This window comes from Protopterus annectens, chromosome 17.part0, assembly GCF_019279795.1.
Source record: "Protopterus annectens isolate FY-2018-M chromosome 17.part0, PAN1.0, whole genome shotgun sequence".
Classification (NCBI taxonomy): domain Eukaryota; kingdom Metazoa; phylum Chordata; order Ceratodontiformes; family Protopteridae; genus Protopterus; species Protopterus annectens.
Window position 1 is genome coordinate 239,011,780 of NC_056751.1, and position 13,519 is coordinate 239,025,298.

General features: G+C 42.3%; 1 protein-coding gene across 1 annotated transcript in view; it reads right to left on the reverse strand.

Moving 5' to 3' along the window:
* The window catches only part of DMXL1 (Dmx like 1), a 2,737,735-nt gene that overhangs the window by 445,100 nt on the left and 2,279,116 nt on the right, over positions 1-13,519 (reverse strand). The window contains exon 41 of the mRNA XM_044059165.1: positions 1,247-1,307. Coding sequence (XP_043915100.1) covers positions 1,247-1,307 — 61 coding nt within the window. The remainder of the gene's footprint in view (positions 1-1,246; positions 1,308-13,519) is intronic.

The following is a 13,519-nucleotide window of genomic DNA, read 5'->3' on the forward strand; positions in this document are numbered from 1 at the left end:
ACAGGTTACCAGGGAAGGATGAGGTGGGGCCTGAACAGTCATACTGAGTAGGAGGAGGATAGTCCTTGATTTTTAGAGACTTTTCCTTTCTTTTTGGAGCCTCATTGTCACTGTTTTTTAAACTTCTGTTTAACGGATTCTTGCTGCTTAAATTGTTTATTGAAAAATGAAGCAGAAGAGGAAAGGAAATTATTTGCTTTAAATGAGGAAGGTTGAACAATTTAAGTAATCCCTTGCATCAAATTTCCTCTTTCTTTACATTTCTTGAGCACCTCACTTGCAGAAGGGCAAGCAGAACTTCCTTGTCCAACACAGAATTTAAAATTTCAGTTTTAGTATTTTCCAGAAGGTGTTATGACCAAAGCAAAGCCAATATCCTCATTACTGACCCAGAAGCAGCAGCTCTAGAGGAAGAATCAACCACACAAGCACATTTTAAAACATGCTAACATGTCAGCTAAACTGACGACCTGTTTCCACAACATATCTCTCATACTAAAACACTTCAACAATATTATCCGGTCTTAAAAAGTGGAATATGATGACAATATACAGACACATCAATTCACTATAGTCTTATTTCTTCTATAGCTTTTTCCTCTCTCTCAACATGCTGACTAGCCTAACAGCTCCCTTAGAAGAGAAATGGTTCTTCACTCTCCTGTCTCATGGATTGAAGCACCTCACATCACCCTATTTGGGTGGAGGATATCCCCCTCTCTATAGTGGGAGTTTGGCCTCACAGAGCCCTCATCTTACAAGTGGTGATGGCGACAACAGCCAAACATCGAAACAATCCTTGCAGGCCGGGTGTTATTTTTTCCCCTTAACCCCTTCCCACTATGACAACCCAGTCCCAATACATGTGCTTCCACACATATAAAACAAACCTCCTAGCTACAGCTCCCAGTACTGTTTCGTAGGCTGATACACTAGGCATCATCCCTTCCTTAGCTGCTACACTATCGGGTCTTCACCGGATAGCAGTTAAACAGTGGCAAACACCTTTCTCCTCCCCTTAGGAGGAGGGACAAGTTGCTAGTCAGTCACTCCCTATCCTTCCCTAAGCAGCTTCTCTAGTGTCCAAACCAATAAATCAAACACAGGTCAACAGAGGTAAAGTCATCCTTCTGCAGCACGGAGTTGACCACTCATTACACTCTTCCTATCAAATCAGTTTTCAAGGCAGCTACATAAATACTGCATAGCAATGCACAAACAAGTGACATCAAAACAGATAACTTACAGTACGGTAGGGTTGGGTGAGAGGCCATTCTTCTCACATTGCCAATGCTCCTCTTGATCATCTGTTAAACAAGCAATGCAAATAAAATATCATACTAAAGTACTTCTGCAAAAATCAAGCAAACAGTTGCAAGGTACAATAGTCATTAATGATAATGATGATGCATGACTTATGTTGGTTAAAATGTAAACATTTTATAAAACTGGCATCATAATGCAGTCAACTTAAAATTACTCGTGATGAAACAGGTGAAAGGTGAAATAAAAGCATCTATTCCAAGTCAGTGCATGAAGAATAGCATACACTACTTTTGAAAATGTAAAAATGATAAAGAATTAGTTCTCTTACTACTAACAGCATATTAAGTCCACAAACCACAATGAAGGACATTAACCCACACTAATGCAGGCTATGAAATCTCAAGAATAAAACAGAACATTACACAAAGTACAGCAGGAATCCAAATAAACACATTTAAGCAAGTGACTTTCCATCTGTTTAGCTTACTTCAATTTCAAAGTAACTCCTCTTCTCAAACCAGACTACCCCCATTCTATTAAGTATGTGATGTAATGCCACTGTATCTCTTGGGGAATAACACTCAAAATCTAGAAACCACCCTTCATTTCTGGTGCACTTTAAATTACCTTTCTTTTACCCCAAAATTATCACCTGCTCTTAAACAGCTTGCCCAAATCCCTTCTCCTTTTGTCCTAATTATTCTTTTAGTGCCAACTCTGGCAAAGCTAGCCTGTTTTTAGCTTGAACGGTAAGTTGTTTTCTTACACTGTGTGAATCTTACTTGCTCTACTGCTATGTCTGTCCTGATAGTAATACAGCTACCTTTGATGAAATCCAATCATCATGTTTCTACCGCTATTTCAGGATGTAACTAAAATAGGACTGACATCCGAAGGTCTTTGGTCAGTGTGCTTGCGTACAAAGCTGTACCTCTTCAAAGCAAGTATGCAAACTTTAAATTGTAAATACAGGATTCTTCAGATTTATCTGTCTCAGATATGCTAACTTAAAGACCCAAATAGAGCTACTTTGGCAATAGAGATATTTATAATTTAGGGATCAACCAACAGAGGCCTTGGTCTCACCATCTGAAACATACTAAAAGAATATGTTGTCAAGTGTTTTTTTTTTTTCACTATAATATAATTATATGTACATGTGTGTGTGTGTGTGTGTGTGTGTATATACTTGTGCGTATATATCAAGATCATATGATCACAGAAGTTATATGGCAACTAAGCCTCGAGGCCAATTCCACTTGCCAATGACCACTCGAGGCATGCTTTTCATTTCAAGGACAGTCAGGTCATTCATAACAGAGTTGAACTTATCAACACCCATCCAGTTGTCCAGCTTCTTTTTAAAGGGAGACAATGTAACACACTTGGTGTGGGAATCTGTTACAGAAAAAGAAAGTCTTGTTTATTCGACGGAGTAGATTCAGCTCTCTGACCCTAGTCTTAGCTGGACTGTTATTTATTGAGGTATGACAGTTCTTGGACTACCAGATCTCTTATAGCCATGTAAGCAAGACATCTTGTCCCTAAGGAGTCTGTATGAAACTGAGTATATTGATAAAGATTCCAGTCTTTCTTTGTAATTCAGATCTTTTAGGTCCCTGATCTTTGTAGTTACAAATCTCTGGGGTCCTTCCACTTGTTTGATATGGTTTAATAAGGTACATCCAAACGGGGGCATTGTACTCAATGAATATAATCAAAGCAGAATACAAGTAGGTGAGAACTTCATTTGATCTTACAGAAATACCTTTTGGAGTCGCACAAGATAAATGGATTTAATAACCTCCATTGCAATGTGGTGGTCAAATGTAAGGGAGCTGTTTACTCACGTGCCCCAGTCTCTCACAACCTTTTTCATTTTGAAGTGGTGTGTTACCTATGTCTAAAGCTGCAGCTGGGGGGGGGCTACTAAATGCTACAATGTTGCACTTTTTTGGCAGTGAGCTTGAGCCCATTTTAGCACACGAGCTATTGACAAGTCTCTCTCTCCCACGCTCTGTCTCACACACGGACAATGAAGCAATTTAATGACCATCCTCTCAGCTATGGAATTCATATGGAAACAAAGACATCAACGCAAGAGTGAGATGCACTACAGCTAAAAGATCAGTGACTGAAGTTGTTCTGCTCCCTATGATACTTTAAGGGGCAGGTTTATGGGCACATGCAAAAAAGGACCTACATATAACAAATACAAAAATTATGTACTCACCATAATGACAGATCCAAGTTGTCTTCCTTTCATCTGGTTAAACTTTGGATTATTGTCTCTGACTGGATCTGATCCTGTTGCCTTTTATATGCTGTGAATCCAGGGTTTCGACATGTCCCCAACCCATAATTCCTCTCTTCCTCCAAATACCACAGACTCTGTCCATTTCAACCTCTGGGACAGATTCATTAGCTACCAAAAAATCCCTGGGTGGTATCAAGGTAGGACATTCCTGAGAATGATGTAGCCAAATGATGTACGGGACCTTGATTGTACATCTAGCTTGTAATGGGATATGAATGCGTGGACCAACTTATTGCAGCAAAGATTTCATCGACAGTAACTCTACACATAAAGGCAGATGAAGTATCAACTGACCTTACTGAATGAGCTTCTGGTTTCTCTGTTAAAGAAAGATCCAGTTTTTTATAAACAAAAGCTATTCAATCTAAAAGCTACCCTGACAGTGTGATTTTAGAATCACTCTAGCCTAACCGGGCTCTAGAGACAGTGATGAACAGCTGCCAGATCTCCTACAATCTTTAGTTCTGGGGAGATAAAAATCTAAGTTGTCTGTGAATATTAATTTATTATTCTGATGAAGTTCTACTGAACGAAAACGTATTTGGAGTGTTATCAGAGTTTTGGTGTGTTGCTCATCTACCTTTTTGTGCCATTAAACCTTGAAGAAATTGTGAACCTGAGTGCTTCCTTCCAGCCTGTTTTTCTTCTGTTACTGGTGGCTACAGTAGTTGGAATCCCCATTTTTACTATTTTGGTTGTCTGTGAATATCTAATAAATGCAGGGTATACTTAATGTTTGGGAAGAATACTGGTAGACTAATGGTTTAAGTTTAATGCTGAATTCCGCTTTTAGAATGAATATGGGATTTGCTCTCAAGAAAACCCTAACCTTATGAAAAATCAAGTAAGAGGGTTTACAAAACGGAGCTTGCTACTCTAAGTCCCTTCTTGCTGAAGTGATGGCCACAGGGAACATATTCTTCCAAGAAAGATGCTTTAAATCCGCTACTGCTGTGTGTTTGAAGTGAGTTTTGATAATGCTTTCAAGCATAATACATATGTCCCATGGAGAGATTGCATCCCTTATAGGCGGTCTCAATAAGAAGGTTCCTTTCAGAAAGGTCTTTGAAATCTTTAGTGAAGCTATAGCAATCTGTGTCCAATATGGAAATTGGTAATAGCCATTAATTGTACCTTGACTGTTGAAAAAAGTACAGTTTTGTACCTACCATAAATGTAGATGTTCGAGGATTCCATTGCTGCAGTCCTTACTATTGGGTATAGTCCGCATCCAGTCGGCCCGAATACCAGAGTATAAGGCTGACGTCGGTCAGGGCGTCAGAGTGACGTCAGGGTACTAATGCGCATGACCGGCGTCATATCCTCAGTCTTTTCTTGCCCCAGATGTCAGAAGACCCTAAAAAGACAAGGCCCAAAATACCTGCACCAAAACATGAACAATATATACAAAAATATAAGCATGTAAAGTCACCTACACAACCACCCCTAAACACAGAGGGGAAGGAGGTTGGACTGCAGCAATGGAATCCTCGAACATCTACATTTATGGTAGGTACAAAACTGTACTATGTTCTTCGTTTTCCATTGCTGCAGTCCTTAGAATCCCAAAGCAGAGGTAAGGGAGGCTGGCAAATCATAAAGAAGCAGGAGCTGACAACATGCCTTGCAAAACAGCTGTGGCAAAACCAGCCCTAGACTTAGAGTAGATAGGAAGGTGATAATGCTTAGAGAAAGTATGCACTGAACTCCAAGTAGCTGCTTCCAAAATATCCTTAGATGCCACCAGAAAAGCTGTTGAAGTGGCAGTAGCCCTAGTGGAATGAGGCCTAATCCCAGCTGGAATCTCCTTGCCATGATGGGAATAACAAAATGCAATGTAAAAGCCAATCCACCTAGAAATAGTTTGTTTTGACACAGGCTTGCCCTAACTCAAAGCAAAAGAAACAAACAACTGCTGAGACTGCCTAAAATCCTTAGTCCTGCTTAAGTAATAACGAATTGCCTGTGTACATCTAAAGTATGCAAAATCTTTTCCCCTTTATTTTGGGGTCTGCATAAAAAGTAGGCAAATGAATAGGTTGGTTTAAAGCCACACTAGAAACCACCTTAGGCATAAAGGAAGGATTAGTACGTAATGATACCCTATCCTTATGGAAAATCAAAAGGGCTCGACTGCCATAAGGGCCTGCAACTCAGACACCCTTCTTGCAGAAGTAATAGCCAACAAAAAGCAGTCTTCCATGACAAATATTTCAATTCAGCAGTAGCCGAGGCTCAAAAGGTTGTAGAGTAAGTTTTTCCAACACAAAATTGAGATCCCAAGCAGGAGTGGGGTCTTATATTCTTTGCCCTCTAAGAAACTGCTTGAACAAAGGATGCGAAAACAATGGTGGGTCACAATCATAGTGAGCTGAGATTGCTGCAGCATGAATCTTAATGGAAGAGAAGGACAGACCCTTGTCCAGTAACTCAGTAAGATATTGAAGAGCCACACTCAAATTAGGCTCAGAAATCTCCAAATTCTTTGCTTTACTCCAAAATAAAAATCTCTTCCATTTTACACTTTCCTTGTACTAGGTCTTCTAGCTTCCATAATCACATTTAAAACTTGTTGAGGAAGTTGAGACCTGCTGTGTTTCAACACAGAATATGCCAGGCTGTCAGATGAAGAGAGTGAAGCTTGACATTGAGCAGATGACCGTCCTTCTGGGATAACAGATGTGGAATCAAAGGTAAAGGCCATGGAGGCTTCTTTACCAGACTCCGTAGTAGTGGGTACCAGTGTTGCGAGGCCAATCTGGAGCTATCAAAATCATCCTTGGCCTGTCCTGTCTGACCTTTAACAGTACCTTTGGAAGAAGAGGCAGAGGTGGAAAGGCATACACATGAAGGTTTGTCCAACTGAAAGACAGAGCATCCACTTTCCAAGCTGTGTGATGAAACCCCTTTGTGCAAAACTGTGGCAGCTGGTGGTTTAGTGGAGAAGCGAACAGATCTATGTCTGGAGTTCCCCATGACACTGTCAATTTCTGAAATACATGAAGATCCAGTTTCCGGGGATCCATGATTTGTATGCTTAACACATCTGCTATGGATTTCTGTGATCCTGACAGTAACCTTGCCTGAAGAGGTAGATGCAAGCGCAGTCTCCCATAAAATCATTGCTTGCCTGCATAGAGGATAAGAATGTGTTCCCCTTGTTTGTTGATGTACCACATGACAGTTGTGTTGTCTGTTAGAATCAACACCTGCCCTGGAAGAAGTAACTCCTTGAAAGCCAGTAATGCGAACTGGACTGCTAACATCTCCTTCATGTTGATATGTAGATGCTGTAGTCTGGCAGGCCACTTGTCTTGTATTCACTTTCCATTCAGATGAGCTCCCAAGCAAATCCGAGGCATCTGTCGTTAAATTGTTTAGGTGACATTCCTGAGCCCACCACAAAAATTCTCTTTGAAGGCAAGGTATTATTTGAATGACAGTGTCTAAATCCTGGCAGTGCTGTGTCCATATATTTTGAGATACCATTGTAACTTCCTCATATGCAGTTTGGCATTGGGAAGCACCAGAATACAAGATGCCATGAACCCTAATGCTTGAAGGACTGTCTTTGCAGTCAGCACGGACTGATGAGATAGTTGATGGAAGTAAAGTGATAGACTCTTTTGTTTGTCCGGGGTTAAAAAGGCCATCTGGGCTGCTGTATTCAGTCTCGCACCCAGAAAGCACATGTCTTGAGAGGGTACTAGACTGGACTTTATCCTAGGCATCTTAGCACTGCTATAACATATTCCAGATGCTGTAGAAGGTCTTCCTTTTCTTGAGCCAGAATCAGGCAGTCGTCTAAATAAGGATAGATTGGAATTCCTTGTAGCCTGAAGTAAGCTATCACTGGAGCCAGAACCTTTGTGAATACTCTGTAGATAAGCCAAAGGGCAATGCAGAGAACTGATAATGAGAATCTCCAGCTCGAAACAGATACTTCCTGCAACTTAGCCTGATAGGCACATGAAGGTAAGCTTCCTTGAGATCTAAAGTTACCATCCAGTGATCTTTGCCCAGCAGGGGTAAAAGCTGTTGTAACGTCAACATCTTGAACTTGGGAATGTCCAGATAAGTGTTGAGGAGAGATAAATCCAAAATCGGTCTCCACGTGTTCCCCTTCTTTGGTACTAGGAACATTCGAGAATAAAATCCTAGGCCCCTTTCTGATAGAGGGACTGGCTGAATGGCCCCCATTTGGAGTAACTGAGAAACTTGCTTGTGAGCCTCTTTTCTTTGTGGAGGAGGAACGTCTGGCATGCCTTTGAAAGGGGGCATTGTATGGAAATAAAATCTGTAACCGTGGTGAATGATGTCCAACACCCATCTGTCTTGAGTAATTAAATCCCAATTTTCTTTGAAAAGAGACAGTCGTCCTCCCAAAGGAGCTGCCAGACGAGAATCTACTGGCAGCTGAAATCATTGGGTCTGTTTACGAAAGGACTGACCCTGCCCTCACCAGAAGTCTGAGCAGGTGAACTCCCTGTTCTAGGCCTAAAAGAACCTTGAGCCCTGCCCCTACCACGTCTAGACCTACCCCTAGACTGGGAATCATAAGCAGGATATGTCCACCCCTTAGCAGGCCAATTTCTACTAAACTTGGCTGTACCTGCAAAAATCTTTAACAGTTTGCATAGACTTAGCTTTGTCCTCCATTTTCTTTAAAACTGCTTCCACAGGTGAACCAAACAACACATCAGACTGTAAAGGAGCATCCAAAATCCTTGTCTTAACATGCTCAGCCAAATTTTGATCCCTCAACCAGGCATGCCTGAAGAACAGAACTAGTGGCAGCCACCCTCGAGGAGGCCTGCACAGCATCAAAACCACATTGCAAAGAATGCTTGCCCACTTGTTCAGACACATAAACTAAATCCAGCAATTCTTTACAATCAATACCTTCAAAGCAACCACCTTAGATTTCAATTGTGAAAGGAGATAATTATGATATTTCAGCATGTGAAACTGACAATTCAACGCTCTTATGGCTAGAGTGGAAGAAGTATACACTTTCTTACCCCACCTATCCAACGCCCTTGCCTCTTTGTCAGTGGGAACAGGATTTTTAACCACAGAGGCCTTAACACCTTTAGGCCCCTGAGAAACAGTTTCTGGGTCCGCCCTAGGACTCTTAAACAAATACTTATGAGCTTGGCACCCTATAGTACCTATCAGGTTTAACAGGAGCAGGAGGCAAAGAATCAGGGTTCAGGAAGCCTCTGCAAAACATCTTCCACCACATTTAACACAGGAGGTATAGCTAAGGGCCTATGCTGGGGTAAAACAAGAATTCCCTAAGCCTCTTCCTGGAATCAGAGTAATCCTGGCCTTCCCATTTAAAGTGCTCCCTCATGGAATGCAGAGTCTCTGAAAATGAAAAATCCTCAGGAGGAAAAGCCGAAGGAGTGGTATTATCCACATCAGAATGAAGATAATGAGGATACACCTAAAAATCTTCCTCAGAAGACTCAGAAGCAACTAAAGCCTATTCAAAACTGTCAAACTCTGGTTCCACCCTAGGCCTCTTATCAGGAGGCCCATAGAACCTCTAATCATAGTAATCAAATCTTCTGCCATTTTAAGCATATGTTTCTTAGGTACAGAACCGAAATGCTAGGAGAAGCCCCTACTGAAGCTGAACTTGGCCTACCTCTAAAGAAGTTTTGGCAACAGAAGGAGAGGCTCTAACTACTTTGGGAAGAGAGGGAAGAATAGTTACCTGAGAAGCCCCTCAGCCTGGCCTGCCTCCTGAGAGGTACATCCTGTAACAGTAAAGTTTCTGCCTGAGACTCCATAGAAACTCCTGGCAAAACCTCAGGCTCCACTGAGCCTCCTAAAGAACCGGCGTCCGGGACTGCCGGTTCATCAACCCGCTGTTTTGTCCTTGCGCTTCTTCCGAAGCGGGCGTCGGAGCATCCGGCGGCATTTTATAATTACGCTTCCCAAACACTAATCTGGCACAGTCTAACCTCCTCTTAATAGTGCGTTTGTTAAACCTAGCGACAACCAACAACGTCGTGCTCAGGCCCTAAACAAGGTATACACAATGTATGGTAATCCCTATGAGGTATTTGTTTCCCACAAGAAATACAGTTATTCACTTTTTCTGACATCCGGTTAAATACTGAGGCAAGAAAAACCAAAATGTTCTAACGGAGCCAACTCTGATTCGGTCTGAAACTCCGGTTTGAAATATTTCAGAACGCCAACCTGCACTAAAACTGCTTCTGCATCGGACCACGGCAAAAGACAGAGGATATGGCGCGGTCATGCGGTCTAATGCGCCCTGACCGACGTCAGCCTTATACTCTGGTATTCGGGCCGACTGGATGCGGACTATACCCAATAGTAAGGACTGCAGCAATGGAAAACGAAGAACATCTACAGCCTTCATGAAAAATATCTGACAAGATATCTAGAATAAAAGGGAGAGGAGCTGAAAAAAAATTATCCCTTTAGAAACTGCCCTGACTGAAAATCTCTTCCATTTGCTAAAGTAAACATTCCTGGTACTCGATTTTTATGAAGCTGACAAAATATGAGCCACATGAGCATAAAGCCTGGCATCACTGACCACTGTTAACTCACTACAGCTGAGTGACATCTCCAGGTGTTTCTGCAGTTACATCCCACTAACACCTTTAGACATTAACTATTGCTCGTTCATATTTGCGCTAACAATTCCAAAACCATGCCACATACAAGGTATTAGATTTCATCTTAAAGCTTACACAACACTAAACACAGCTGGATTGATATTTGAACTTTACTTAGTGCAGGTAAAGAGATATTAATTGTTTTTATACATTTATGTATTTTGTCATAAATTTCATGTTTTTCTAAATATCTCAACAACCAAGTAGCACTGACAGAACTGCTTAGCCTTATATGAAAGCGCTCAGCTGAATGAAGAAAATGTAGCTGACAGTATGTGTTCAACTTGAGTGGTTGCTGAGATAATGTAAGTTGTTTACAAAATATTGCAAATTTAATAGTCACAGTGTTTACTGTGACTAATAAAATCATCCAGTTTAAGACCTAAAATCTACTACCACTATAAAAATAGCCTGCATTGAAGAGCTGGCCATTCACACTTCTATAGTAATCCCTACGGTTCCAGAGATATGGACATTTGTTTAATATGTGACGACATAATATCAAAAAGCTTAAGCTCCACCCAATGCAGACTTCCAGAGCTCCACTGGAGGAAATAAGTTAAAAATGGATGCAGCATTTAGATAGCGTCAGTTTCTCTCTCGATCTGGGAGAGGCTGTCAAGATGGATGAGTCTGAAGATCTAGTCAGTAGTCCAATGTCCTGGAAGGTTATAATAAATGAGCCAGATGAAGGGGAACCAAACTTGCCAGGGCCAAAAAGGGGAAATGAGGATTACCTTGGCCTTGCACCTTCTCCCTTTCCAAATAAACTTTGCTGTGAGAGTGAAGGGGTGGGGGGAGGCATACAGGAGACCAGGAAGCCAACTGTGGATTATTACAGCATCGCTCAGTGACTGCCCCTGTGGAGAGATTAGGGTAAAGTAACACTTGCTATTTAGGTACGAAGCAAAAAGATTGCAGCACAATTGACCCCAGTGTTTGAAGATTTGATTCGCCACTGCTTGACTGAGGAAACACTTTTGTAGAAGGATGGATCTGTTCAGTTTGTCCACTAATATACTGGAAGCTCTCAGGACATGCATTTCTATAAGAAAGTGACTTGAAGACATCATCCACTGCCTCACTCTCGAACTCCTGTAATAAAGGGTATGAATGAGTACCACCTTGCTTGTCGATGTACCAGATTAATTCTATGTTGCCCATCTGGATGGAGATCACACCCTTGAGGTAAGCATCCTAGAAAGACTGCAATGTTAGGAGAACTGCACTCATCTCCATGACAATGATGTGGAGACAGGCCTATGTGTGTGACCGAGAACCTTGGACGGTCTTCCCTTCAAAATGCCCCACCTACCCCACCCCAGGAGGAAAGCATCAGTGGTTACTACGGTGGTAAAAGGATGATGAGAAAAAAGACTGACCCTCCAAGCAGAACTGTCCAGGTCAACTACCATCTGATGTGAGACCTGCAAACAGGCGTCACATGAATCCGAGCATGAACAGGATGCAAAAACTGGGACCACTGAAGAACTCTTGTGGTATCTGGCTAGGGAAATCAATGTTATTGTCACAGCCATCAACCCTAGCAGTTGCAGAATAAGTCTTGCAAGGGGTGTTACAGAACTTGAAAGGCCTCCTGATGCTGATTACAACCGTGGACTCTGGGAGGTTTATTATATGATTTCTTGTATTCAGGTGGTATCCAGTGAACTCTACATGTTTTGTGGGTGTCAACTGGCTCTTTGCCTGACTGAGCTTCGCAATTTCTGACAAGTTGGAGCAAGAAGTCCTGTTGCTCGTCCAGAAAATCCCTGGCTGGGACGGTGAAAAGCCAATCATCTAAATAAGGAAACAGCTAGAACCATAACAGTCTGAGATAAGCTGCAACTACTGCTAAGCATTTGGAGAACACCCGGGGGGAGGGGGTGTTGTAGTGAGACAGAATGGCAGTGGCCTGAAATGGAAGTGTTTGGTTCCCAGCCAAACAGGCTTGAGGGTGAAGGGAAACATCCATCTGTCTCCAGAGTTAGGCAGTCAGGCAATCCTTCAGGAATGCTAAAAGGATTTCTCAGAAAAAGGACCCCTAGCATGACATCCACTGAAACCACCCCCTCTTCTCTGTCTTAGGAGGATCTGTCTGCAGCAGCATCCTAGTTGAATGCTTGAGATTTTCTGGGGCATATCTTCTTACCACCCCTCTGGTTTCTGAAAATGGTTCGCTGTGGGAAAAAAGTGGATTCCAACAGCAGAAAGGATCTTACTATGCTGCTCATTCCTGCTGAGTTTCCTTAACCTTCTTCTCCAAAGAAACTGGAACCATCAAAGGGGATGTTAAGGAAAGACATCTTAAAGCTTTCTGCTAAGACACAATCACATCCAGGAGTGTCGTTGGATGGCTATGCCAGTTCTTTCTGCGCCTGCCATATCATCTGCTACATCAGAAAGCAGATGCATTAATATATTGGACATTGACTGCAAGGTAGACAACTGGTACTCCAATGTTTTTTTGAATGTCTGTTAGTAGGTTACCTGAGTGGTACTTGGTGAATTCCTTAATCAAGTCCCTCTGGAAATGCATCAGGTTGGCAAGGTATTTCAGTGCACTGAGTGTGAAAGTCACTGATGGATATGTCCATTTTCCAAACCTGTCCAACACTCTTGGTTGCCCTTCAGAGGATGGACAGACATACTCTCCTCAGAGTTACTTCTTAGTGGCTACCCCCACAGCCATATCTGCTGGGGGGACCCTTGCACCAGTGTGCCCCTGTTCTCAGTATCAGCCAAGATTTTATCTGGCTTCTTAAGAATTCACTCTACCATATCAGTATCCTTCCAAGCCCACTGAGCTACCAGGTCTAAGTGTGTCAGCGTGGGGGGGGGGGGTGTTTACCACCCAGGAGGTAGAAGTGCCAGCTCCAAAAGCCTTGAGGAACACAAACTCCTCAGGAGAGGGTATATCAACCTCCTTTTTGTTTCATCAATTCCAAAATGCCACAAAAGGTGATGTTCTCTAGAGGGGATCTTAAGGATCCATTCTTGTCATCCAAGTCTGTGTCTTCTGTGACTGATTCCAGGGAGGAATCTAAACGTTTTCTCTTATAAGTCTCGGTACTGGGTCCCTGCCTCAATGCGACTTCTGGAACTGGACCAGAATCAAACTTGGAGCTTGTGTGGTGAGCAGTCCCAAGACTGAATGAAGCTGACTGTCTCTGTTGACCTGGATATGCAGACACAATGTCCAAAGGAGGTTGGAATGGAACAGAGTGTAGAGAAAATACCTCTTCACTTGGCCTGGCTCCGCCGAGGCAGAGATCAG